We start from the raw sequence: 27,017 nt of genomic DNA, 5'->3' as shown, positions 1-27,017 counted from the left end.
ACGGCCGAGAGTGAGCAGACCTCCCGTCGCAGGGGTGGGCGAGGATGCGGGGCAGCCGCCTCACTGCTGGCAGGAATGCAGAACGGTGCACTTCAAGAACATTACTCACCCCCCTCCCCCCGTGTGACCCGACCTTGTCACCCCCGGTACGTGCTCAAGAGAAACGAAGACCTGTCCGTTCAAAGACTTCTCGTGATGGCTCATCGCGGCCCTGTTCGTGACAGCCAAGAATCGGAGACGGCCCCGAGGCCCGCTAAACCAACCGTGGCACGTCCACGTGATGGGAAGTGCTTGACAGTGAAGCCGGACACGGCGCTGAGGTCCACGTGGGTGAGCCTCCGCGATCCTGCTGACTGCTACTAGCGGGACGACGCGCACGTGCCGGACGGTTCCGCTTCCGTAAACTTCCGGGAAACAAGCTGCCCACCGCAAGCAGACCAGCGGTTGTCTGGGGTGGGGCGTGGGGGCACGTCTCCCGCCACGTGCCTCCGATGCCAGGCCCGGCCGGGCGGACGATGCTGCCTTCGGACCGCGAAGCCTGCCCGCCCCACCCGGGAGCGCCAGGGGGCCCTCAAGGATGGAGTGGCGCAGCCCTGGGACACATCCTCCCTGCCCTGAACCCCAGAAGGACCAGCAGAAGCTTGATTGCAATGCCCCTTTTATTAAACACAATTGCACTTTGGAGCGAGGGTTTCCCCGGGTCCTGCGAATCTTCTGGAGGCCCCGTGGCCGCCCTCCTGCCGGCAGGCAGCCTCAGTGGCTGCCGGGGCGCGGTTGCCCAGACGGCAGTCCACAGTGGCCATGCAGCTCTGTCCTTTCATCTGGCGTGACCTTGGGGTGCAGGGACAGCGTCCTCACCCCGAGCACACTTCTGCCGTCCTGGGCAGGCGGCGGATGACGTCATACACGTTCCGGTGACAGGCTGCGGGGAGGTAAACCTTCCAGGAGAGCGTTGCAAACACAAGGCAAACAGGCGTGCTGCTGGCCCAGAGCCCTGGGGCCCGGGAGGTAGACACAGGCAGATCTGGGCATTGGAGGGACGTCCGCCGTGAGACGTGGGCCAACTGCTTCCGACCCTGAGCCCCGCCCCCCACATCTTGACTAAGAGCACGGGTGCTGGGGTCGCTGCGAAGTCCCGTCTTTTCCTGTAAAGGATCAACGCACCACCGGCCCCTGGTTAAGACCAGCTGATGACAAACTGTTCTCCCATCGTCAGTGAGACAGGGACGTCCAGGGTCTGCAAAAAGAGAAAAAAGAAAACGTGACCGCCAAACCGTTGTTGACAGAGGTGAGGCCCGAGTGCTTGGCAGACAGGAGCCTGGGCCTGGGCGGGTGGTGCCCTCGGGGTCTGCCCCAGCCCCTGGAGGCTTCTGGCTCTGTTCCTCGCTGGCTGAGTCTGCTTTCAGCATGGCCCATGAGTCACCATCGGTGTGGACACAGGCAGAGGAAAGGCCCAAGCCGCAAGGGGGCCTGTCCTTCCCTGGGGACCAAGGTCCTTTTGCCCTCGTACGGCCCGGCCGGCCGGCACCGGGTCCCCAGGGTCCTTGGTACCTCCCCCTGCCCCTGCCATCCTTGGGGACAAGCCCTCTGGCCCCATCTGCGGGGCTCTTGCCTTCGTGTCAGGGCTGTAGGTGAAGTTGGAGACAGGAACGCCATTGGAGAGGACCTGCTTGGGGGCCGCGGCCACCCCCAGGACGGTGGCCTTCCTCAGTTGCAGGCCGGCCCCCTCGCTGGTCACGTGCACCAGCTCGTTCACAACGGTGTTCTGGTCAAGGGGAGAGGCGGAAATGGTCAGCAGAGGGCCCGGAAAGATCTGCGGGATGGGCCCCGCGCACGCCCGGACGCCGGCAGGTGCATGGGGACCGCAGTCAGGGCGGCCAGCGCCCGGGCCCTGCTCGCTTCACTTGGCCTGGGACAGGGACAGGGGGCCCCGGCGACCCCCCAGCCCGGGCGGGTCCCGACACTCACATTCTTGGCAAGGAAGACGACCTGTGTGTAGGCCCCACGCTCGAGCGTCTCCAGGCTCTCCCCGTCGTCCCAGAACAGCTCTCCTCGGGCCTCCCCGTTCGTGGTCAGGGCTGCGACCAGGGCCATGGGCTGCTTTCGGGACTCCGTGGTTGTGAGGCCAAGGCCCTGGAAAAGCGGGTGGCACCTGTCACATCTCAAGCCTGGCAGAGGCCTCCACAGCGGGGACAGGAAGGACACTGGGCTGGGATGGCTCCGTGCTGCAGGAAGCCGGGACCCAGAGGACAGGCCACGGCCGAGGGGCTCGGACACCCATGGCGAGCACTCCGGCCGAGGCAGACACCCTGGAGGACGTGAGAGGCCCACGCACGTTTGCAGACCGTTTCCTAAAAAGAGCCAACGGAGCAGGTGCCCCTCTGCCTGGCACGGCCTCGGATCTGTGCATCCTCAACCCTCACACGCTGTCGTCTCTGCCCGGGGCTTTGGGGATGGACCCTCTACTGGACAGACAGGCTCAGGTGGCTGGCCCGGGTACCTGCAGGGGGATGATGTGCCCGGCCCGGAGGTGGAGGTTGATGGTGTCCAGTGGGGCTGGCAGTGTCACCCACTGTCCCCTGCTGTGGATGGCAGGCGTGACGGGTGCGGGAGGTGGAGGCGGGAGGCTGCCGAGGGCCTCTGCTGGCACCTGGAGGGTGGCGTCTCGTCACCAGGAGTGGGAGCCTCAGGCTCCGCGCGGGACCCCGCAGGCCCAGCCCAGACAAGTCGTTGGGACAGAGGCCCTGACCCAGGGCTTGGGGCGCAGCAGGACCTTGGGAGAATTGGAGTCCTGGGGAGCTACCCACTTGCGCCTCAGTTTCCTCATCTGGAAAATGGGTCACTGCAAGGACTGCGTGGGAAGATCCACGTGGAGCCCCACGCAAGGGCCACAAGCGAGCTCCCTTCCCCACGTGGCCCACATGTGGCAGGAGGGAGGGACCCCTCGAGGGCCCACAGGACTCACCGTCTGCAGGTCGTACCATGTACCAGTGGGGAAGTAACCGGTCACTTCAACCTTCCCGGCCTCGAGCACCGGGGTGATGAGCAGAGCTGCTCCCCACAGGAGCTGGCGGTCCACGGCCCAGGTGCAGGGGTCCTCGGGGAACCTTTGCACGGGAGGGGTGGGCTCGTGGGCCTGGTGACCTCTGAGGTCGGCGTGTTCAAGGGGCCTCGCGGAAGCCCCGGGAGCCGGTTCCCGCCGCCCGAGCTTTGCGTGTTGGGGGGGGGGGGGGGTGAGGGGAGTGAGTAACCCTGTCCCCTGCCGGCCTTTCCGGCAAACTTTTTTTCTTTTTCTTTTCTTTACGTGAGAAGATTGGCATCTTGTCTGACCTGCCTCCGCGATTCCACAGTGGGGCACCTGCTGACGTTCTCTGTTTCTGTCCACGGGAGCGTTGCCTCTGTTTCCCTCTGTTAAACCCAACCCCCTTGCCTTTTCCCTTTGATGCTTTCAGAGCCCTCTCCTGCCAGAGCACCTGTTTTCCTGTGGAACTTTCTATAGCTTCGTTTTTGACACTTAAGCCTGTAATCCATCTGAAATTTACCCTTGTAGCGAGATGGGGAGAAGATGATTTTTGCCAACAAGGAACAGATTTTTACTACCTGGGACTCGTTTAGCCCACTGACTACAGGTGGCATTTAATCAACTGCATGCCACCTTTTTATGTATCTGAGTCCCACTTGGGGGATATCAGTTGGGTCTCCTTCATTCGATCGGGATGGTTTTGTACCTTGTTACCCCCCGGTTGGCCTGGTCTGGACTGGGGGTTCTGCCCGGAAGGCCCCCAGCCCTGAGCTGCACTCTCATGGGGGGAGGGAGCGGCGTGCACAGGGCCCCCCTCCCCCCCCCCCAGCAGGGAGGCCCCGGGACGCCCCCTGCCGCAGGACGGGGCTGCCCCTGGGCCCTCGCTCCCCGACCCAGGCACTCACTCCAGGAAGAGGGGCCGGGCCACGGTCTCGCCCCCGACGTGGGCCTGGTGGAACAGCGTGTACAGGTGGGGCAGAAGCCTGTAGCGCAGGGCGAGGGCCTTCCTCATGGCTCGCTGCGCCGTCTCGCTGAACCTGTACGGCTCCTGAGGCTGCAGAGGGGCCGCGGGAGCACCGCGAGGTCACTGCCGCCCTGCCCGCTGCGGCGGGAGACCGGCTCCGCTCTCACTGCCGGTGCGGCCGCCTCCACAGCGGGACCCCGGGGGCAGACCCCACCCGCCCGGCCCGCGCCCCTACCAGGCTGTGGAGGTCGTTGTGGTTCCGCATGAAGGGGTAGAAGGCCCCCAGCTGGGTCCAGCGGACACACAGCTCCTCCGACGTGTTGCCCAGGAAGCCGCACACATCGGCCCCGACCAGCGGCACCCCCAGCAGGTTGAAGAGCAGGATTTCTGGGAGGGCGGGGTCAGGCTGGGGCTCAGGCTGCCGGAGTAGGTCCACCTGGGCCGTGGACCGCCCGCCCCTCTGGGGAGCGGCCCAGTTCGGGGCCGCGGAGCCCGGCAGATGTTGTAGCCACCGGCCCCGGCCCGGCGGTCAGTACCGCGCTGGCCCTGGTGTCTCCCACTGGCAGTCCCAAGAGCCTGCCTTGCGGACTGCTTCCTGACACCTGGGTCAGCCGAGCAAAGCAGCTCCTCAGGGTTGAATTGTGCCCCCCCCGCCCCCTAAAAAGTATGTGGGAGTCCTAACCCTTTGTGCTTGTGATGTGACGTTATTTGGAAAGGGTGTCTGCAGGGGCACCTTCTGTCGGTTAAGCGTCTGACTTTGGCTCAGGTCATGATCTCACAGGTCGTGAGTTCGAGCCCCACGTCGGGCTCTGTGCTGACAGCTCAGAGCCTGGAGCCCGCTTTGGATTCTGTGTCTCCCTCTTTCTCTGCCCCTCCCCCACTCATGCTCTGTCTCTCTCAAAAATAAATAAACATTAAAAAAAAAAAGAGGGTGTCTGCAGACACGGTTAAGGTGAGGTCACAGAGCGGATCCTGATCCAGTAGGCCTGGTGACCACATAAGAGGAAAACCCAGACTGATGACACACACGGGGGGAGGGCCGAGCGAACACACGGGCAGAGACCAGTGACGCAGCCCCGAGCCAAGGACACGAGGACAGCGGGCAACCCCCAGAAACTGGGGGAGGCGGGAAGGAGTCGCCCCGGGGCTCCAAGCACGGCCCCTCCGACACCGTCATTCAGACCGCTAGCCTCCAGGACCGCTGCCTTCCACGCCAGCGTGGGGTGCTGTGCTCCGGCGGGCACGGTGAGCCCCCACGGCTGCTGAAGGGTCGCGTGGGTTCCAGGCCACGTCGGCCAGGGCCCACCCCGCCACTGTTCAGCAGGGCCAGGCTGCACCGGGCCGTCCCTCTCCTCAGTGTCTCCTGGGCGGCCAGGAGCCGATGGGCAGGACCGGACCCAGCCCGAGGCCGTGGGAGACACCTGTCTGGGCTGCAGCAGGTCAGGGGCCCGCATGGCCTCTGCCGGTCACGATCGGCGCGCACCGAGGGTTGCCCAGGGACCTGCCGCTCGAGGGGGCTTCAGAGACAGGCCTGCAGCGCTGGCGGGCGCACCTGCCCTAGGGCGAGGTCAGAGCCCGCGGCACCTGTGGCAGAGCGGCTTCCGGAAGGAGGAATGGACTCCTGCCCCAGAGCTCGCCCACCAGCGCTTCCCCACGGCCCGAGGGTCTGCGCGTGGTCCTGCCACTGCCGAAAGTGCTATCGGGAGGCTTGCAGGCTGTAGGTGGAGGCTCCCCTCAGCTGCCCACGCGGTGACCCTGGGAGGCCACCCCAGCCCCTTCCCCAGAGCTCCCGAGCCCTGTCTGCCTAACGCGCGTCACAGCATCAGAGCTCTTGACAACTCAAGTCGAAGTGCCTCTCTGCAGAGGGGTGGGGGTGGGGGGGTGGACGGCACCTGCAGGCTGGGCTCAGACAGGATGCGGCCGCCGGGAGGGACGCCACGAGAGGACGGGATCTGACTGCTTTGCAGGCAGCGGCTGGGGCAAATCGGGGACTTCTGGAAAGCCCATCGCCGCCCACCAGCGTGGCGCCACAGGTGAGCCAGCCCGCGCAGGTGCACAGGGGCCCCGTGTGAGTCAGTGGCGGGGCCCCGTGGCGTGGCAGTGGCATCTCCCTGAGCTGAGCCGAGCCGGGCGCTCAGGTCTGGGCCCACGGCCCCCCTCTCCGAGCCGCCCTCCTGACAGGCGCTCTCACCTGGCACAGAGTACGCCAGCTGCTCCCAGCTGCTCCACACGTCCCCTGTCCAGTGGCCGGCGTATCGGCCGTGGCCCGCGAAGGTCGAGCGGGAGATCACGAAGGGGCGCGTCCCCCGAGCCTTGACCAGGGCCCTGGGCAGGGCAGGGAGACAGAGCAGTGGCCTGGCGCCCGGAGGGGCGGCAGGGCGGCAGGGCGAGAGCAAGCAGCCCCGAGGGCCGAGGCCAGGAGGAGGGAGGGGAGGCTCTGTCCGATCCACCAGACCACCCTGGATGATGAGCCGCATCACAGGGAGGAGGATGGCCCTCCCTCCCGGCTCCCTCTGGGAGTCTGTGTGCAGTCACCACCGGCCCTCCCTCTGACGCCCCCGCCCCGCACAGCACCGAGCGGGCCCCTCACCTGTGGGAGGCAAGGGCTTCTGTCAGGCCGTACAGGTTGTGCAGGTTGTAGTGCGTGGAGAGGAACTGGTGGCTGGAGGCACAGATGGTGGCTGCCCGCAGGGTCCCGCCAACCACCCCTGGAAGAGAAGGAGGCCGCTCTCGTCCGTGGCCGGCCGGTGCGCCCCACCCCCAGCCCGGAGCGCCCTCGGAACTCGGGGTGGGTCCCTATATCGTCTCCTCTGTGCCACAGATGGGGACGAGGTGGACACAGAGGCCGGCAGACCGCAGACGTCACCCCCCACCTGCTCTTGACCCGTTTCAAGTCCTTCCCTGTTCCCATCCCTAAGCCCGAAATGCCTTCCCTCCGGAAGGCCACGCCTCAGTGGCAGGTGTGCTGGTCCTCGCTGCCTGGCTCTTGTCTCCCCGGCCTGACCTTCCTCCTGGTCTTGCCCTCCCCTTTCCCGGGTGGCTGTGCCCATCGGCTCCTCAGAAAGGACAGCTCTGAGTCTCCCAAACCAGAGAAGCAAAAGCCCTGATCTGAGCCTCAGGCAGTTGGGGCCAGGGGGCCGGCGGCCGGCGGGTGAGGGCTGGCAGGAGGGGGAGCTCGCCTGGCACGTAGGGCGGGTTCTCCAGGTCACTGTCGGGGCAGCCGTCCACAGAGCCCTTGACGAAGTTGGATGGCTCGTTCATGTCCTGCAAGACAGGCCCCGGAGGTGGGCGCCCTGCCCCGGGCAGAGGCTGGGCCGGTCCCACAGCCCACGGGACACTTACGATCCACATGCCGTCGAAAGGCACCTGGGCGTGGAACTCAGCCACCATGTCCTGCCACCAGTCAAGGGCCTCGGGGCTGGTGAAGTCGGGGAAGGCGGTAAATCCGGGCCACACCTGGAGGAAAGGCCAGAGGGGAGACCGGGCCCCCCAGAGCTCCAGCCTCGCTCACCTGCCTGGGGGTGAAGGGCTACCGGGGGCGGGGGGGGGGAGGGTCATCAGTGGTAGGGGCCGTGGGACTCTACTGAGACCTCCCTTTCAGACACAGGCCCCAGAACCGAGTCTCAAATGACTGCACTCCTGGGAGCCTCCCCGGCCTCCCCGCAGCTGGGACCCCCTTCCTGTTGGTTCTGGGCACACCCTGGAACCGGGAGTTTGGGACTGTGCCGGGCGCCCCGTGGGAGGGCCTGGGAAGCCCCCGGGGGCTGGAGGACAAGGAGGGCGCCCGTGCCCGGGCTGGGCCCTTCCACGCGCCCCGTGGAAGGATTCGAGGCGGCATCCCTTGTCCGGGGCCACCGTCCCCTCCAGCCGTGACCCCCACACGCTCCGTCCCATCGGACCACATGATGAGTTCTTAAATCCCGTCCTCCTCCTGAACGCCTGCCTGTCCCCACCAGCTGGGGACTCCCGTTTTCTGCCCTCTCCCCCTTCCCCCCGCCGCGCGCTCAGGCCCCCACCCTACCTTCCCAATCAGTGGCTGCCCAGTGTCATTGGTGATGAAAACCTTCCTCCGTAGACCCTCGTCATAAGGTCGGTAGCTGCCAGGAGGGCTGGAGCTGCTGATGGCAGGGTCCTGGAGGGAGTGGGGGGACCCCGTCAGGAGGAGAGGGAGTGCTCCAAAGCCAGGCACCCACTGCTGGGAAGACGGGAGAACGCTCTCCAGGCAGTGTTGACGGAGGACAGAGGCCGGAGAGGGCCTCGCGTGTGTGTGTTCAGCACACCCTGTGTGCACAAGCTCACGTGCCGGGGGTGGGCACGCCTGGATGCGGGCCTGAGCTCTGCTTCACGAGTTCGAGTCTCCCCAGTGCTCTACCACGAACAACGATTTCCTGAGTAGAAGGCCTGCCCCTGCCCTCCGAGGGGCCGAGGTCATGGAAACGGCCGACATCAGCACGGTTCTTAACCTCTCAGCAGACAGGTTTCCTCCCCTGTGGCGTGTCCACTATGGCAACCACTCAGCCTCGGCACCCCCTCCCCATGTCCTCTGGCCACATGGCTGGGCACTGCCCCCCGCTCTCCTGGCTGCACCAGCCCAGGGAGAGTGTCCTTGTGCTGGGCCACTCAGAGCCCTGCCCTCCATCCTGTGACGCAGAACTGACTTAAGTGGAGGCGGGGCCGGGAGACCCTCAGAGCCTCTGTGGCTCTGGTTTCTTGGGTGTCCAAGCCTGCCCCGGCCCTCCCAGTCCCCGGGGGGGGGGGGGGGCGTCAGCCGAGGGCACCCCCCACCCCTTGCTTTAAGCCGCTCACGTAACCTACAGCCAAAAGGACCCTAAGCAGCACACGATGTTTCCAGGAGGCCTTAAGCTGGACATCACAGGACAGCAGAGCCCAGGTCGATATCCCGGTCGATAGCAAGGACCCTCAGAGCCCCGCAGGCACCACGAGGAAGCTGCCGTCTGGGGGAGGAGGTACGGGGCCTCCCTCCCCTAACAGCTGGCGCGGCAGGGGATGGGGACGGCGGGGGACTCACGACGATCATCACGTAGTGCCGGCCGCTCCGGTGGAGCTCCTGCACCATGGCTGGGAAGTCCCCGAAGCCGTCCTTGTTGAAAGTGAAGTCTCTCCTCGCGTCCATGTAATCCAGGTCATTCCACTGAGTGTCCTGTGGCCACAGCACAGGGACGGAGTCCCGGCCCAGCCCCCACACGCACACCCGCCCCGGGCCGCCCAGCGCTCACCAGGGGGAAGTCGGCCCTGGTCATGTTCTCCACCACCTGGCGGGTGACCGCCGTGGAGGTGTAGCCCCAGCGGCAGAGGTGGAGCCCCAGGCCCCAGTAGGGCGGCATGAACGGGGAGCCTGCGGGCAGGGCAGCTCTGTGAGCGCGTGGGCAGGGGGAGGGGAAGGGGGGGCGGGAGGGGCGGGGGAGGGGGGAGGGAGGGGCGGAGGAGGCGAGGGGGCAGCGCAGGGCTGGGGGACCAGCCTACCCACGACTTCCAGGTACTGCCGCACCACGCTCTTGGGCTCAGGGCCCAGGAAGATGTACATGTCCAGGATCCCACCCGTGGACCGCCAGCTGAGGGCCGGGCTCGGCTGCAGGATCACATCTGGGGGAAGCAGCCCTGGGGCTCAGGGACAGATCCCTGTGCCCCATACTGCCCCCACACCACCAATCTACAGCCTGCTTGGTGTCTGGGGAGGGAAATGCTGAGCCGCCAGACCCCAGGACTCCCCTCTCTGGCCTCCGCTCAGATCAGGGGCCTCAGAGTCCACCTTGGGGGCACCTCAGGGCAGAGCTGGCAGAGGCTACAGCCCACTGGAGTCACTTCTTGGGGGGGACGCACAAGCCCCAACCCCCCCCATGGCCCCAGTCCTCTACCTCCAGCCTGTCGGGCAGGTCCCTCCGTGAAGGAAGGGGTCGTGGCCACACCCGGGGCAGCCCCTGGCCTGGGAGCTCAGAAGGACGATTGGCCGTGGGACACGGGGACAGGATGCGGGCTGGGGGTGGCCGCCCACCCGCTTACCCATGGCATTGCTGTTCAGCAGGAAGACCCCGTGAGCCAGGCCGCCGTCCTCCAGCACCAGGTAGAAGGGGTGGGACCCGTACAGGTTCACGTTGGGCTGGGCACATGGACACACACGTTAGCAGCCTCACCCACATGGCTTCCCCGCTCCCCCCGTCTTCACTGCCTCTTGTACCTCGGGGGCGATGTCCCGGTTCCACAGGGTGATCTTGGTCCAGTTGGTGCTAAGCATCAGGGAGCCAAGATGCTCGGCCAGGCCCGTGATGTGCTGGGACGGCAGAGAGGTGGACAGCTGCAGAAACTGGTCAGCAAAGAACAGGGGGGCCACCGTCGTGTTCAGCCTGCCAGGAAATGCCCAGGCAGCCAGATGAACCCTAGGTGGGCCCTCCCAGAGAGACCCCTGGGCCCTGGTATCCCCCCGAGGAGGGCCAGAGTGGCCTGGTCACCACGGTGATGCACTGACGCGGGGCAGACGTGGCCATGCGAGGCCCGGCGACCCTGGGGACCTGACCAGGTGTGGAGAGCTTTCAGAGCACATCCAGCGCACCCAGCTACCTGGCTGTGTCCACACTGCCCCAGGCGGGCGTCCAGAAGTGGAGTGCCCCATGAGGCCTGACTGCAAGCAGGTGCTGGACAGGAGCGGCTGGAACTTGGCTAGCACTAGGACTTGTGGCCCTGAGCTCTTTCCACAAGGGCCATGCTGCTCCCAGACTCTGGCCAAGGCCTGCCCAGCCCAGCCCAGCTCCAGAGCCCATGGAGCTGTCTGTCCACCCAGGGGTGGCCAGGGTGCCCTGAGGTTGCACAGGGTCAAGGGCAAGGCAAGAACCACAAACGGGGCACAGAGTACATGCTATCGCTGATTTCCTGGGAAGATCTCCCACTGCCCCCTGCCTGCCCCTGGGCAAGACTTACGAGTGTGTGTGTGTATGTGTTTTCAAGACCAAACTCTGATTACAGGCTTTAGAAAACTTCTCTCAGATCTCTGCTCAAAGGTCAGCTTCCTAGAGAGGCCTTCTGTAGCTCCCCCCGACAGAGCCAACCCTCTCCTCTGCATCTGCACAGCTCATTTCTTAGCTCTGTTATTCCTGACATTGTACTTGCACTCATTCACTGCTTCTTCCCACTGTGTCAGCCCTGGGAGCAGGTCGATAATGCACAGCCAAGAGTGGGCAAAAAAAAAAAAAAAAGAAGAAGAAAAAAAGGGCATTTCAGAAGGTGAGTTCCCTTAAGACCAAGGTAGGTCCAAGTTACCTCATCCCCGAGCCCGTAACTGAGTTCAGTGACAAAGGGGAGTCTTGTCCGCTCTGGGCACATATTTACGTGGTGGTCCTGTGAAAGTGTGTGTGCTTAAATCCGTCAGGGCAGACGGGGGGGCGTGGGCAGGTCTGCTGCCCCGGCCCTGTGGCTGTGCAGGTCCACTCTTCGAGGGGAGGTGTCAGACTCTGGGAGTCACAGCTGTGGCATCTGAGTCTAAAAGTGGATTCTGAGATGCCTGGGTGTGTCCAATCCCCAGTCATGATGGGGGTGGTGGACGTGACGCGTCCCCCAGGGGCAAGGGCATGACCAACCAGATGCCCTGATTCTCCCGACAGAGCCTGAGAGCATCTGCTGTGGGTTGGAACCACTGTGGGAGCTGGAAGCCCAGGAGTGAGCTTCTGGAACGGGAACGGCTCCATGGTGGACAGACCACAGCAACGATTCGGACAAACCTAAGATCTCAGGGGGACACGAGCCCCGGAGGGACTGGAAACAGACAGCGGCCAACAGCATGGAAGCTGGGGCCCTGGCTCCGTCGCCTGCCAGCAAGCCACCTCACCTCCCTGTGCCTCAGTTTCCCCATCCGTAAAGCGGGGGCCGTAACGGCACCTACTTCTGTGTTGTTGGGATTGGCAGGGTTCACAGTTACTGCGCCTGCCCTGTCGTGAGTGATACACAGCATCTGATCGTAAATAACATAACGTAAACAAAGCGGGTCCGAGGAGATGCTCCCTGCGGGGAGAGGTGTCATTTCACACCCGACCCACCGAGCTTTCTTAGCCTCTGCACTTGTGACATTTGGGCAGGATCGCTGTATATGGTGGAGTCCCTGCCAGATGCCCGCTGGAGGAGACCACCCCCAGCTGGCACTCCCTGGGGGCACGGAGACCACACTCACAGCACCCGGCCGTCCAGCTTCCGGCGCACGACCACCCCGAAGGGCTCCTCCTGGAGGTCCACGCTGTAAAGTGTGGATGAGGCCCGGCTGCGGACACGCGGGGTCTCCAAGGGCACCTCGTAGCGCCTGTTGGCAGGATCTTTGATCTAGAAGTCAGATGGCGTGCCGTGAGGCCCTCTGCGGGCCGGGGGCCTCCCCTGCACACCTTCCCCACCTTCCTCACCCTCCCGGAGAGCGGGGACCCAATGCCAGGCCCAGTGTGGCCGTGCACAGCAGGTGAGCGTGGGCAGTTTGGTCATCTACAGAACCCGGGGGAACGCCTCACGTGGGTCGCCAGGCAAAACACAGAACGCACAGTCTGAAGGTTTTTTTTTAGTACGTCTCAAATAGTGCATGAGACACACACTGAAAAAATAAACTCATTGCTCGGTTTTCTGGAATTCAGATTTCCTGGCATCCTGTATTTTTATTTGCTGAAGCTGGCACCCCACACGCCCGTCACAGGGTGGGTGAGAATAGAATTGAGGGTGTCCAGCTCCACTCTGTTCGGCGCACAGTAGTAATCACTGGGTAAATGTTGGCTGTTATAAATTATTTTGCTAATTATGAATTGTGTGTTTCAGGCTGTCTCAGCTTGGCCTCCACATGTCCATTCAGTCCTCAGGTTTCTGCTGGGCACCTGCTATGTGCCAGACACTGTTCCAGTCACTGGGAGTCAGCAGGGAATAAATCAGACAAAAGGTCCTGCCCTCAGGGGGCAGACGATCATCAGATCCCACCGCCCACTGCCCGGAACATTCCCCTTCTTCCCTCTCCACCTTTCCCCTTGCGGACCCTTGCAGGACTTCAGGTCCCAGGTGGGATGTCACTTCCTGGGGGAGACCCACCTTCCCTCCACTGTGCCCTGAGCCCTGCCCTCTAGGGCATGTTCTAGAACCTTCCAATTGCTGTCTTAGTGGCCGCTGCTCCCTGAGTGTAGGCACTGTCTGCTCACGCCGGGACTCCCCGTGAAGGCACAAAACGCATCTGCCCCCTAAACACACGCCCGGCAGATCCATTCATCTTCGCCCGGTGCCCACCCACGTTTTCTCTGCCCCATGGGGCCCCGCCCACCGTGAAGTGGAGTCGACTCTCAGTCTCCAGCAGCACGTCCAGGCGTAAGGTCAAGATGTCCTTGGGGAAGAAGGTTGGGGTGGCGCGGGTCAGGGTGGCCGTGTAGCCTGTCTCCGTGGTGGTCAGGTTGTGCAGCTTGTAACTCGGGTAGCTGGGTGGAAAGAAGCACCAGGGCTGTCCCATGCGGGGGACCCGAGGCCACTGCCCGGCAGGCACGTAGCAGCAGCCCCGGGCCTCACACTGCTCCTGGGTGATGGCCTTGTCCGGGGCGCAGTCGAAGCGGCTGTTGGGGGGCACGTCGCACCGTGTGGGAGCTGCTCTGGGACTGCCGTGGTGGCCTGGGGGGGCCTGGGGGTCTGGGTGGCCGGCTCCCTGCTGGTGAGCACGATAAAGCCCCTCAGCTACTTGGGAGAAGTCACGCTGCTCTTGGGGGACCAGCAAGAAATCATGGAGCAGGACGTGCCCCAGGAGGGCGGTGGTGGCCAGGGACACGAGGATGTAGGCCCCCAGCAGGGGGCGGCAGCACAGCGGCCACCTCGCGTCCATGGTCGGTGGCACCTGCAGGCAGCGGGTTGGGTCCTGGAGGCCCTGATGAGAGAAGGGCCGGGCTCAGCAGGGAAGGCGGAGGGAGGGGGCCTCAGGGGACTCACACCAATTTCCAGACGTGGACCCGCGGCTGGCCCAGCAGTGCACAGGGTGAGGTGTGCGGAGAAAGCGGGGTGGGCGAGGGTAGACAAGCTCCTGGCACTGTTTGGAAAGGCGGCAAGGGAGGGAACTGGAAAAGCAGAGAAAAGCCCCAAAGAGGGGATTGCAGAATACCCTGTACCGTGAAACGCACTGAAGATGTACGAGAAAACGGTTTAACGAGGGGCACCTGGGTGGCTCAGTGGGTTGCGCTGTTTTGCCTCACGTCATGATCTCGCGGTTCATGAGTTCGAGCCCTGCGTCAGGCTCGAGCCCTGCTGAGAGCCTGGAACGTGCTTGGGATTCTCTCACTCCCTCTTTCTCTGCCCCTCCCCTGCTCAGTCTGTCTCTCTCTCTCTCAAAATAAATAAATAAACATAAAAAAAAAAAAAAAGGCTTAACGACACACAAAGACCTGGGCGGTAAGCTGACAAACGGAACAAGAAGTTACAACACGGCGCAGAGAGTAAACTCTGCTTGTGCGCGGACTGTGGCCAAGCTGCTAAGTTCTGACAGATGCGCTAGAAGTGGGCGCGTCCTCAGGGGGACCCGCCACCGTCCCTCTGTCCCTCCTCTGCCGACCGGGAGGCGGCTCCAGCCCAGTAGGCGGTATCGGGCACTGCAGCTGAGGGCGACACTCAAGGGCTGGCCTTGGCAGGTGGCGGCGCCCTCCCCGCCCCTGCGGTTACATGTGGAGCATCTGGCTCCTCTGGAGATAGGACTGTCGCTACCTGCGCTCGGCTTATGTGTACATTCTAAATTCTCATAAGGAACGTTGTTGGCCGGCTCCTCCGAGGAGTGAGACATCAACGTGGGACTGAACGTGCAAGGATTTCACGAGGGGCGTCCTTTCTGTCTGAAACTGGGGAGGCTGCCAGGGGCGGCCCGGAGGGTCACCCCGCACCCAGTCTGACCTCTTGGGAGTCAGGCCCGGGGAGGGGCCGAAGGTCCAAGCATCCCGGACTGCCGTGCAGGCTAGGGAAGGTTCCACAAGGCCAAGGGGCTGGGGTTGCGGGTGGCGGACCTGAGCCGAAGCTGGCCAGCAGGGGTGTCCGGGCCTCCCTGAGCAGCCTGCCCTCATGCTGTGGGCCGGAAAGCAGCGGGGCCATGGAGCAGATGGGGCCACGCATGCCAGCTCCGTGTGGCGGAGGCTCGTGAGATTGCACGCACCCTCAGGCCGCCAGGAACACGCAAGGGTTGGGAAGGAGTCACGTCGCGCACCGGGGAGTCTGAGCCTGTCACAGTCACAGACAGGTCCCCTGGGACATTCCGGCCACAGCGGGCCACGGCTTTAATTCACGGCACCTTTGAAGCAAATGTGTGCGGGGGTTTTTTCTCACGCCAACCAATCCTCGACACCAGCTGGGTCTCCCAGGATTCGTTCCGATTCTGGCCCGAATTCCTGGAGCCAGCGCGGACCCCACAGGTAAGGCCTCAGCCCCGCAGGCCCGTCCCCCTTCTGACCCCAGTCGCAAGCCCCACGTCTAAATAACTGGCCACCAACCCAAGGGTTCACCCCTCCCCCACCTCCGGTTGGGAATTGGCTAGAACCACTCACAGCACTTAGGGAAGAGCTTGGCTTACCGCGGCCCGTTTATTATAAAGGATGCAGCCAGAGGACACGGGATGGGGCGTCCCCGCCCTCCAGCACCAAAGTGTGTTCACCGGCTCAGAGTTTTGGTTTCATTACACAGAAACCATCACTCAAATCCTTGGCCCTTGGCGATTGTCAATCACCAGCCCCTCAGTGCTCCTGGGGGTTGGGGGAGGCGAGGTGGGGCTGGGAGTTCCCAGCCTGGGTGCTTTTGGGGACCAGGCCCGACCCCGAAGCTATCCAGAGGCCCCAGCCACCAGTCACTTTATTAGCACAGAAAACACACCGCCCCTGCCAAGATTCCCAGGGTCTGTGTGCCACGGATGGGGGACAAAAGCTAAATACTTATTTTTTCATTGTACAGCGTCCCGGCTGCACCTGCCCATCCAGGAACACATGACACCTCGTGATCACGGTGATGTAGGGACCGGAGCTGACGGGCCGGGCCCACGGGCCTCCCCACCCTGAGTTCAGAAGCGCGGGGGCGGCCCGGGACACAGAGGGGCCCGCCCCCGGCCGCGCGCGCTGTTTCCACTCCACTGACAAGAAGAGCAGTCGGCCGGAGGGCCTGACAGTTTAGGCAAATGGGGAAACACTGAAGGTCAGGGAGGTCAAGTGCGCTGCTGGCCGGGAGACCCTGTGACCTCACTTTCAGGGAAGTGGATCGGAGCCGCTGCTCTCCAGGCCAGGGTGGCAGTCCAGCTCCGCCCTGACGCGAGAGGCATGGGTCCCCACCCCGTGCCTCGGTTTCCTCCCCACAACGGGACAAGACGGCTCCCCTCGCCCAGCACCGAGGGCGCGGAGGAGGCCGTGGAGTCCCCGGGGTCCAGGTCGACACCGCCGCCCGCGGACCCGCGCACGACACGCTCCACTTGTCCAGCCGCGAACCAGAGAGGTTCAACCCGCCGAGCGATCGGTCCCTCCCCCTTGGGGCGTCACGGCTGCCCGGACCCCCGGGTCTCTCGTCTCGGGGGCAGCCGCCGGACGCCCCCGCCCCGCCCCGCCCCGCCCCTCGCCGGGACCCCTGCGGCCCCCAGCCCGCTCACCTCCGCGCACGCGCGCCCCACCGAGGCCCACCCCCGACCCCGGCTCACCTCCGCGCACGCGCGCCCCGCCCGCAGCGGTCACCCGGGGTCCGGCGCCCGCAGGCACGCGTCAGAGGGGGCGGGGTGGGCCACGTGACAGGCCGCCCGCGCAGGCGCCCTGGGCGAGGGTGCGCGTCTCCGGCCGCGCGCCCCCTGGTGGCGGGGCGTCCGGGTCCCGGCCCGCGCCATCCGCCGGGCCCGCGGCGGGGGAGGGGGGAGGAGGGCAGGGGAGGGGCGCTCACCTGGCGAGACGCGCCTGCGGGGGACAGAGGGGAGCGGCCCCCGGGGTCGCCCGTTAACTGAAGCCGTTCTGGAAGGGAAAGCGTCATCGCGCCCATAAAAGCGGCTGTTGCGCAACGTGACAGGGCGCCGTGGGGGGCCCGGCGGGACGAGGGTGCGGCGCGGGCGGGGCCGGTTTCCGACGCGCTCCCGGAGAAATACGCCTTTCCCCCATATTCAGAAAAAGTTTTATTTTTCGCTGAAAAGTTGGAAAGCGAAATTGTTTCGTAGGCCCTTTTAGGGCGGGGGCCGCTGCGGAGGCGCAGGGCAGGTGCATCCTGGGGGCGCCCGTCCCACCCGCGCTCTCCGTGGGGCGCTCCCGCTGCACCCCGCGCCCTGGACCATGACGGTGAGCAGGCCTGTCAAGGGCGGAGGCGGGAGCCTCTCCGAACCCGGGCGCCGCTTGGACCTCGAGTCCAGCGCGGGGTGGGAGACACCCCACCTCTGAAATGCCACCGGAAACGTAGCGGGAGTGGGGGTGGGGTGGGGGGGGGCCTTAGTGGAAATTGCTGGTGGCTGAAAGAATCACGCCATGCTGGCCTGCCTATTCGTCTTAAAGGACCTCTCTGAGGGTGGACGTGGCTTTCGGTGACACGAACGTTCTAAGTCCCTGATCATACACAAAATTCTGGTCTCTTCCATGGGAGCAGGCTGGGGGGAGGTCCCGGCTTCTCTCTAGGAGGACCCAGATGGCTCGAGCTTGCTGGCGATCATCTGGCTGACCTTGAGCAGGGCCTCCTGGAACTGGGGGTACTCGTCCTTCACGTGGTGGAGGATGGTGCTGATGACGGCCAGCCGGTTGTCCAAGCGCTTGTGCTCCGCCAGCAGCGACTGCTTGGAGCGGAACAGGAACACGTACCTGCCGTCCTTCACCGCCTGGAGGTGCTTGAGGCGCGTCTGCAGGGCCACCAGCTCCGAGAGGTTCTTGGGTGGGACAAGAGACCCCGCATCAGGTTAGGCAGGTTGAAAACAGGACACCGGCTTGCCCCCACACAAAGTCAGGACTCGAGGAAATGCCAGGTGGAGAAGGGTGAAGGAGAGAGATTCTCCAAACCGTGGAGAAGAGGCAGATGTGCGCTTTTCAGACCCTTTTCCTTCGCCCGTCGTCTGAGAGACCTTTAACGCTGCCAGGTGCCCGCCCCCAGAGCGGACACTTGTCGCTACCTCCCCTGTCTGGGCTGATCAGGCTTGGACCCGGCAGACTCAGCTGGCCCCTCACATCCGATCTGGCGGGAAAGCCCACGGGGGTGGCTGAAATTGTACGCAGAATCCGACAGCTTCTCACTAGCCTCACAGCTACTGCCCTGGTCCATGTGGCATCTCAAACAGCCTCTGGTGTCTACCCTCCACCCTTCCATCCCACACACTCAACGTCAGAGCCAGAGCGGTCCTGCTAAGACCCGAGCCACTCCTCAGCCCCCAGCCCTTCCCTGTCTTCCCGCCTCCCCGAGAAGAGCCCAAAGCCATGATCACCCAATCACTGTTCTCTGGCTGCCCCTAGAGTGGTCTCCTGCCCTGCGTTACCCAGCCGGCAGCTCACCCCCTCACTGCCTTCAAGTCTGGACTCCAATGTTTTCTCAGACCCCCCATCCAACCCTGAGGCCCCTTCTCTGCTTTCTCCCCAGAGTATTTACCACCACCTAATTCTCATTCATTGTGTTTACCATCTGTTCCTCTGCCCCTCAAATGTGACGGTCAGGAGGGCAGGGATCATTCTCTGTCCTGCTCTGGTCTGTAGCCTTAGCACCCAGGACAGCGCCTGGCCCACAATGGATGTGCGGTGTCATTAGATGGTTAGAGAAGACGAGATGAGCGAGGAATCCCAAAGCGGCTGGCAGCGCTGTGATCCCTGGGCGAAGTGGGTCGGGAGGAGGCGCGCCCGAGGAGGCAGAGTGGCTGCTGCGGGGGCAGACTGCACGCCCAGGTTCTTGTGGCCCTGCTGGCTCGGGGGACGTGCCTACCTGTTGCTTGAGGGCCAGGAGCTGGCCCAGGCTGGCCTCGAGCTCGTCGGTCCTGGCCTGCATCTTTGACAGCTGCTCTTGCTTCTCCAGGAGGGAGTTGCTCATGTGCTTTTGCGTCTCTTCCAGTTCCGAGATGGCTTTGGTGCACTCCTCGGTGGCCTGGGGACCGTGCCGGGACGTGGTTATTTGGTGGACAGAGTCAGGCTAGCAGGCTATACTCTGGGGAGGATTCCCGTGAGGATGGAGACAGCCCCTGCCCCTCGGGAACCAGGACCCGGAGGGGAGAGTCCCAGTGAGACACCGGGGCACGGGTAAGCCCACACTGCAGACCGCTCCCCAGAGGCAGGCATGGCTTGGGCAGAGACATGGGGGCCTGAGCAGTTCTGGGGCCCCTCTCTTGCAGCAGGTCCATCTGCCAGGGCCCAGGGCCCAGGGACGGCTGAGCAGCTGCATGCCAAGGCTGGGAGCAGATGCCTGGGCAGGAGCTAAGGCCTCGCAGGGTGGGGGGCTGGGAGTGGGAGTGGGGGAGGTCTGGTTCCATTCCTCTGAGGCCAGGTGGCTGGAGGTGGTTCCCAGAGGAAGCAGCTGGTGGGGCCCAGTGGATGAATAAAGTAGAGGTGACCAGGTGACTCTCAGGGTCTAGCCGGGGACAGGGGAGAATCTGGGATGCGCTGGCAGGGAGGAAAAAGGGCCATTCTGGGCACAAACGCCGGAGGCCTTGCTGGGCATGGTGTGCGGCAGGAGGACTTGGGTACAGCGCACCTGTTGCTGGAGCTGAGGAGTCGGGCGTGGCGGGGGGGGCGGGTTCTGGGCAGGTGTGGGAGCCCCAGGGATAGAGAGGGACGGACCTCACGAATGACCAGCATGGCAGAGAGGACCGGCCAAGAAGGACCAAGAAAAGGCCACTCTGCCGCCTCCAGTAACTCCCAAATGAGCAGTTGGGTCAAGCCTTTCATTTTGGGCTATTCTGTCCTTATGCAGGATTTACACCTACGGGGGCTATTCCAGCACCCTCCATGGGATCCTCTGGACGACTCCACCAGACGAGTGCCCATTTCACAGGTGAGGAAGCCGAGGCACAGAGCTGTCAGGCAACGTTCCTGTGATCCCTGGGCGAAGTGGGTCGGGAGGAGGCGCGCCCGAGGAGGCCCGAGCCCCGCGTGCAAGAGCTTGGCCGGACGCCGGTGGGGCTCCGAGGCCAGGTTCCGTGTCCCGTGAGCCTTCACCTACCACGGCTCCCCTACCTTGTGAACATCCCTGATCTTGCGTCGCAGCTCTGTCTGCTTGCGGTGGAAGTCCGTCCGGGTGAGCAGCTTCTTGTCCGTCTTGCGCTGCCCCTCGGCCTGGGTGGAGATGGTCTCTCTGCGGGCGATGGCCAGCTCCATGTCGTGGATCATCTTCTCCTGCTGCTTCAGCAGCTGCCCGTGCCTGACCTGGGCACACAGGGCAGAGGGGCGGTGAGGGAGACTGAGGCACGGTCAGCGCAGCTCCACGGAGCCCCGGACCGGCACGGGGACGAGGGGGATGCGCCCGGGGACACAGGGATCGGGGGGCATCGCCAGCTGGTCAGAACGATTTTCAGGTCCACGTAAAGAATGCACGGGCAACAGGAGACTAGAAAGGGCCAGAGGCCAAGGGGGGTTGGCAGACAGAGGACACGGCTTGCAGCCTGGCTGGGATTCTGGAGCAGCACAGGGACGGTAGGTTGATTTCTTTAAAAAAAATTTTTTTTAACGTTTATTTATTTTTGAGACAGAGAGAGACAGAGCATGAACGGGGGAGGGTCAGAGAGAGAGGGAGACACAGAATCTGAAACAGGCTCCAGGCTCTGAGCTGTCAGCACAGAGCCCGACGCGGGGCTCGAGCTCACGGACCGCGAGATCGTGACCTGAGCCGAAGTCGGCCGCTTAACCGACTGAGCCACCCAGGCGCCCCGGTAGGTTGATTTCTTACTCGTGGTTTTGTAAGATGGTGAGGTAAAGGGTCTGTGGGACCAGGGCTGGGGCCCCGGTTGTCGAGGAGGCTGACCGTAGGGGCCACGCAGGGTTTTCTCGAGCGGCGGGAGTGTTCTGTCTCGGGTGTGAGGGTGTCGATGTGGGCCCGTGCTAAACCCGTCCAACTAGACATTTAAAATAAGTACATCTGATTGTGGGTAAGTTCTGCTTCAGAAAAGTGGGTTCAAAATAGAAAAGGATAAACAGGGGCGCCTGGGTGGCTCAGTTGGTTAATCGTCCGACTTTGGCTCAGGTCATGATCTCACACTCCGTGAGTTCGAGCCCCGCGTTGGGCTCTGTGCCGACGGCTCAGAGCCTGGAGCCTGCTTCGGATTCTGTGTCTCCCTCTCTCTCTGCCCCTCCCCTGCCCATGCTCTGTCTCTTTCTGTCTCAAAAATATATAAATAGAACATTAAAAAAAAAAAAAAACCTAACAAACAGCGAGTTTAACAAAACCACGAAACAAAGGCAGTAAATAAACGTCGCATTTCTGTAAGCAGTGAGCAACTTGAAATTGAAAAAGTGAAAAAGTACCAGTGACTTTAGCACCAGAAAACTGGAAATACTCAGGTAGAAACCTAACCAACAGGAGAGGACCGGATGCTGGCAACAAGTCAGACAAGACCGAAATACGCCAAGGGGGCGCGCCGTGTTCACAGGCTGAAAACCAGCCATGGAGAGATGCCGGACGGTCTAAACCAGCCTACGGGCTCAGGGTGGCCTGAGCACAGTCCCCGAAGGCGCTTTTGTGGAGATCCACATGCCGATTCTTCAATTTTTATGGAGAGGGAAAAGACGCCGTGTAAACAAAACAAGCTCACGTAAACGGTGAGCTGCAGTGGTATAGACCACGTGGGGGGGGGCAGGGCAGGCACGCGGTCAGGCGGACACAGCAGAGTGCCCAGAAATCCAGAAATAGACCCACCCAACACGGTCAGCTGACTGACCGTCCTACAATACCTGGGGCCGACATGATGGGACATCCCAAGGTAGGGGAGTTAGCCTCAAACCACGACTCCCACCATATACAAAAATTAACTCAAACTAGGGCATGGGGAAAAAAAAAAACAAACCCAACCAAAGTAGATCATGGATCATAATGGAAAATGTGAAACTATGAAGCTTCTAGAAGAATCTTCGTGACCTTGGGCCGGGCAACAATTTCTTAGATGGGCCACCAGAACCAGGCGTAGAGAACAGACTGGGTCCTCGCCACCATGATGAGTCTCAAAGACATGAGGACAGGTGAGCAAAGCCACACTGAAAATGCTTCACGCCACAGGATCCGCTTATGTGACGTTCTGGGAGCTTCAGGGACGGGGGCGCGGGAAGCTCAGCCCAGGGGGCGCGAGGGAACTTGAGGGCTACGGGAGTGTTGTGTGTCACAAAGCGGTGGTGGTTACGTGACACCATGTTTTTGTCACGACTCACAGGACGGTGTGCCACAAAGGGCGAGCTCACTTAAAAGCCGCAGTTTACGAATCAAGGCTTGTGGGCCAAGGCCATACGGACGTGGTCGTTCGCAAAGTGCCTTTTGGAAAAGTGGCCCGTGGCAGGGGGTCTAGTCAAGCACGGAGACACTCTTTCACCCTGTAATCCCGCTTTGGGCATCTAGCCTACAGAAAACAAGCACACCCCAGTGAGAGAGGATATTGTTGGAACGTTGTTCATGGTGACGAGGCACCATGGGGGACTGGGCATAGTCTGAACTCATCAACCCGGGAATGTTCCAAGGAGTTAGGATACAACCGTGGAACATTCTGTAACTGCTAAAGACTGGGTTAATGTCCATATTACTATTATTATCGTTACTATTATTATTACTTATTTTAGAGTGTGCGCATGTGCGGGGGGAGGGGGCGGAGGGAGAGAGAGAATCTTAAGCAGCCTCCACACTCAGCACAGAGCCCAACGCAGGGCTCGATCCCACGACCCAGGGATTGTGACCTGAGCCGAAATCAAGAGTCGGGCGCTCAACCGACTGAGTCGCCCGGGCACCCCTGCCCGTAGTATTTAAAAATAAATAAATAAATAAATAAATAAATAAATAAATAAATAAATAAATTGCTGAGCTGGACGTACGGATCCTAGTTTTGTTCAGGGACAAAAAGCAGCAGCCAGTAAGCAGGCAGGGAGAAGGCAGTCCCTGTGTGCCCGTGTGCGAGCGCTCGGCGGGGGTTCAACCTGCTGCAGCCACAACATATGTGGCTTGTGTGGTTTGAACAGTCAATCAAGTGGAGGGTTTTAAAAACTTATCAGGAGCTCACGCATTTGATCAGAATTCCCCTGAACGGCACAGCCAGAGGGGTCCTGATTAAAAGCCGGGCTGTGGCAGTGACGAGTGTTTGTTTTTATTGCCTACTCTTCCAGTCTCTTCAGGCTCGGTGATAGCCTGGGATCTAATTACCAGCCTTTCGTGAGGTCATGAAATCTGGCTCAAGATGACGGTGGAGAACGAGGGAGGCTCCGAGGGAGGAGACGGGTGCAGTCTCGGAGCACTTTTGACTGAGCGAGGCACCTTCTGCTCAATAAATGGGTCATGAGATTTGGGGGTTGCCACACCACCGGCACGCAGGAAGGCCAGAGTGCGCTGGCTGCCCCGGGGTCAGGATCCAAGCGCCTCGTGAAAATACCGCGCACACGGCTGCGTGTGTCTGGTGGCGTCCGACTATCTCCGTGCAGGAAGGACGGAAGAGGACAGACCGTGGACAGGAGGTCGGCAAGGAAGCAGCTGGTGGTGCTTGTGCTTGGAGCTGAGGGGTGACGTCCGTGCCGCGGGCCAGGGTGGCCCGTGCGGTTCCCGTGGGGCCCTCCCCCAGTGAGGCCGGGCCCACCAGCACTCCCCCCACCAACGCCACCCTCCTCCCGCCCACCTTCATCCTGTGGATCTCCGCCTTCATGGCTCGGATCTCCGTCTGGCCCGTCTCGGAATCCACCGATGCACGCATCTCTTTCGCAAGCTGGATTTTTTTCTCCCAAAGCATGATCTGGTGTCTTTAAAGGCGGGAGAGGCAGTGTGAGAGAGGGCAAAATTAAGGGGATTTCTTTCTGAGGCTTCTGTGAGCCCATGCTCTTAAGGGCTCGCTCCAAATCGGGACCCACAGCGGGTGGGTGGAAGGCAGGTCTGGGGTGGGCTCAGAGCAGGGGGCCCAGTGCCTTGGACCTGGCTCCGTCTCACTCCCACATGGCGTATTTAAATACCCAGGCACCGGGTGATGGGCGCGACTGTTAAACAGAAACAAATTTCCCCTGTTCTGGGACCAGCAGGCCGACATAAAACCCTGGGCCAACGTGCCCTCTCAAGTTCCTGCCAGCCCACCCAACCCAGGGCAAAGGGGGCAGTCGTGCCCTGGAGACCAGAGTGGGACCCGAAGCCCCCTGGGTCTCTGTGGCCTGGCACCCTCGGGGAGGGTAGAATTTTGCAGTCTTCCTCCCTCTCCCCTCTGTGCCCCAGAGCCATGCTCCTCACACAGTGCTCAGGGGCAGGGGCAGTCTCTCCCCACTACAGCACCCGACGCGGGCTTGGAGGGCAGGTGCGGCTCACAGGCTGGGCCTCGAAGGCACCCAACTACCTTCCCAGCAGTGCCAAGTCCACCTTCCGGCACCCTGGGTGGGGACGGGGGGCCACCATCTGGTTTGCTAGGGACCAAGGGGGGCGAGCACGGCAGGAGGAACCTGGACCCACAGCCACAGCCACGGCCACGGCCAGACCAGCTGCCAGCAATGGCCTCTCCTGCCCCACTGAACAGGGTGCCCCAGCCACAAATGGCTACGGGGCGCTTGAACTTGGCCGAGTCTGAATCGAGATGTGCCAGAAGTATAAGACACACGGCAGATTTCAAAGACCGCGTGCAGAAAAAGGACGTAAAATTCAAATTACGGTGTCCACCAATAGATTTACTGGAGCACAGCCACGCCCGTTTGCTACGTGTTGTCCGCGGCGGCTCACGAGCTGCGACGGCAGACTTAAAGTGGCTTCAAACAGGGCTGTGCGGCTCCGAAAGCCGAAAACATTTACAGTCTGGCTCTTTGCAGCAAGGGTTTGCCAGCCCGCGATACAGACAGACCGCGGGCGTAAAAAGAGAGACGGAGAGAGCGGATCAGGCAGCTGTAGGGGAACCAAGAAAAGAACACGAACGTGATAGGAGTTGACGTAAGAAAAAGCCGGCACAGGCCAACAGCCCAGAAGCTACTAGGATATTCGCGAAGATTACGGAACGAGTGAGTCACGGGACAGAAGGCACAGCATAGGGAATGTCATCAGTGGTGGTGTAACGGCGTCGGGTGGGGACGGCCCGCAGCTACCCTAGTGGTGAGCACAGTGCGCACCCCTGGGGCCAGTGGGACACCGTGTGTCAACCACACTTCATTTGGAAGAAAAAGTTGCGATATCAGCGAAGACCTACGCCCGTTCCCCGGTCTCCACATTTGTGTCCCTCGCCGCTCCCCCTGACGCCCCGTGTGACGGTGGTTGAAGGTGTCACCTCTGGGAGGGGCTTAGGTCATGAGGTGCAGCCTCACCAATGGGACGTGTGCCCGCAGAGGAGAGGCCTGTGGCCACACAGGGCGGCTCAGCAGCCCAGCTCCCACTGCAGGTGTCGGTCCACAGAAAACACGTGACTCTGCTTCCAAGGGCAGCATAGAGAACACCCCCATTTTTGTTTAAAAGGCAAGCAGAGGGGCGCCTGGGTGGCTCAGTCGGTTGAACAGGTCAGGATCTCGCGGTTCGTGGGTTCGAGCCCCGCGTCGGGCTCTGTGCTGACCGCTCCGAGCCCGGAGCCTGTTTCGGATTCTGTGTCTCCCTCTCTCTGCCCCTTCCCCGCTCATGCTCTGTCTCTGTCTCTCAAGAATGAATAAACGTTAAAAAATAAAAAAATAAATAAAAATAAAAATAAAAAGCAAGCAGAGAGGAAAGACACGAACACCGTGGGTTCCGGTAAGGGAAGGGGGTTGGGACAACAACGTGACTTTCCCTGTCTGCTCTGCACAGATTGTTCTAGCGTAGAATGCTTACAGCTGGGGGTGGATTACCCTGGCCGTCAGACATCACAGCAATAATGTAACTTTTAACGCTTGTCCGAAAGAGCCACCCGCTTTCCCCCCGATGACTGGCTTGGAGAGGGCGGGCGGCCGGAACCATGTGGTGACACCAGGTCTTTCCTGGGACCCCCCCCCCCCGCCCAGTGTTGGCTCCAGAACCGCTCCCCAGGCAGGTGTAGTGGACGGTGGGCGCCCCTGGGCTGCAGGGGCGGTGACACCACAGTGGCACTCACTCCGCCTCCACCAGGCTGTTCAGCATGGCCGCCTTCTCCTCCTGGAGCTGGTCCAACCTCTCCTGCATCTCGATGGTCTCCCTCTCCGAGGCCTGCGCGGGGACAGGGGCACGGCCGGCTGTGGGTGACGCCGGGGGACGCGAGCGCCCACCCGAGCGCCCTCCCTCCGCCAGCCCGTGCCCTCGGGCCCTGACCTTCAGGGAGCCCACGAAGTCCTTCTCGGTCACCAGGTTGTTCTGCTGTAGCTCCTCGGAGCTGCACCGACTCCTGTTGGCCAGCACGTTGATCTTCCTCAGCTCGTTTTCCAGGCCCCTTATGTGGCACTCAATCTCCCTTTGCTCCTTCTTCTCCTGATCGATCTTGTCTGCGGCAGAGGGGACGCGGGGGTAGCCATGTCCCCAGAGAAGCCCCCGCTCCCTGTCACAGCCCTGGCCGCTCCGTTTCTGAAGCCTGGCCCTTTGAGGGAACGGAAAGGACCCCTGTGTGCGGGCGGCCAGCAGGTGAGGGGACGAGATGGTGGGGGGCAAGCCCCCTGCCCTGAGAGTAACCTTGGGGACGTGGCTGGTGCTCCTGGGTCTCCCGGAGAGGTTGGCTCTGCCCCCTACACCAGCCCGCCCAGCTCAGGGGCGGGGGTTGGGGCAGAAAACAACCACCCTAATCTTCAACAGTGGGATTTGGATGACCCCAGGGCGGGCCAGGAAGGCAGCAGGACCCCTGGGAAGAAATGGGCCCCGGGGGGCACCTGGGGGGCTCAGTCGGTTAAGCGTCCGACTTCAGCCAGGTCATGATCTCACAGTTCATGGGTTCGAGCCCCGCGTCGGGCTCTGTGATGACAGCTCGGAGCCTGGAACCTGCTTTGGATTCTGTGTCTC

At 62.5% G+C, this 27,017-nt stretch overlaps 2 protein-coding genes across 6 annotated transcripts in view; both read right to left on the bottom strand.

The window, feature by feature from the left end:
- Positions 1 to 641: 641 nt before the first annotated feature.
- On the bottom strand, positions 642 to 16,773 carry GAA (alpha glucosidase). 5 transcript variants are annotated; one of them, XM_053211744.1, is made up of 19 exons: positions 16,648 to 16,773; positions 13,276 to 13,863; positions 12,163 to 12,308; positions 10,183 to 10,348; positions 10,008 to 10,104; positions 9,471 to 9,590; positions 9,224 to 9,342; positions 9,016 to 9,147; positions 8,008 to 8,118; positions 7,329 to 7,442; positions 7,166 to 7,250; positions 6,577 to 6,694; positions 6,178 to 6,311; positions 4,222 to 4,373; positions 3,928 to 4,076; positions 2,966 to 3,107; positions 2,501 to 2,650; positions 1,969 to 2,133; positions 642 to 1,765 (listed from the first exon to the last, which is right to left on the bottom strand). In XM_053211744.1, the coding sequence occupies exons 2-19, from the start codon at positions 13,819 to 13,821 to the stop codon at positions 1,403 to 1,405; spliced, it is 3,009 nt and encodes a 1,002-aa protein (XP_053067719.1). In that variant the 5' UTR covers positions 13,822 to 13,863; positions 16,648 to 16,773; the 3' UTR covers positions 642 to 1,402. The 5 variants fall into 5 exon arrangements, with proteins under 5 accessions (XP_053067719.1, XP_053067720.1, XP_053067721.1 ...); XM_053211745.1 differs by having other exon boundaries at positions 13,276 to 13,866; positions 16,648 to 16,728; XM_053211746.1 differs by having other exon boundaries at positions 16,600 to 16,664.
- A 320-nt stretch (positions 16,774 to 17,093) lies between these two features.
- The window catches only part of CCDC40 (coiled-coil domain containing 40), a 42,148-nt gene continuing 32,224 nt past the window's right edge, over positions 17,094 to 27,017 (bottom strand). Inside the window, exons 15-20 of the mRNA XM_027052570.2 lie at positions 26,340 to 26,509; positions 26,146 to 26,237; positions 23,746 to 23,866; positions 20,123 to 20,311; positions 18,879 to 19,037; positions 17,094 to 17,841 (exon numbers count right to left, since the gene is read on the bottom strand). Coding sequence (XP_026908371.2) covers positions 17,593 to 17,841; positions 18,879 to 19,037; positions 20,123 to 20,311; positions 23,746 to 23,866; positions 26,146 to 26,237; positions 26,340 to 26,509 — 980 coding nt within the window. The 3' untranslated portion in view covers positions 17,094 to 17,592. The remainder of the gene's footprint in view (positions 17,842 to 18,878; positions 19,038 to 20,122; positions 20,312 to 23,745; positions 23,867 to 26,145; positions 26,238 to 26,339; positions 26,510 to 27,017) is intronic.

This window comes from Acinonyx jubatus, chromosome E1 (assembly GCF_027475565.1).
Source record: "Acinonyx jubatus isolate Ajub_Pintada_27869175 chromosome E1, VMU_Ajub_asm_v1.0, whole genome shotgun sequence".
In the NCBI taxonomy this organism is placed as follows: Eukaryota; Metazoa; Chordata; class Mammalia; order Carnivora; family Felidae; genus Acinonyx; species Acinonyx jubatus.
This window is presented reverse-complemented; position numbering and strand designations above follow the sequence as displayed.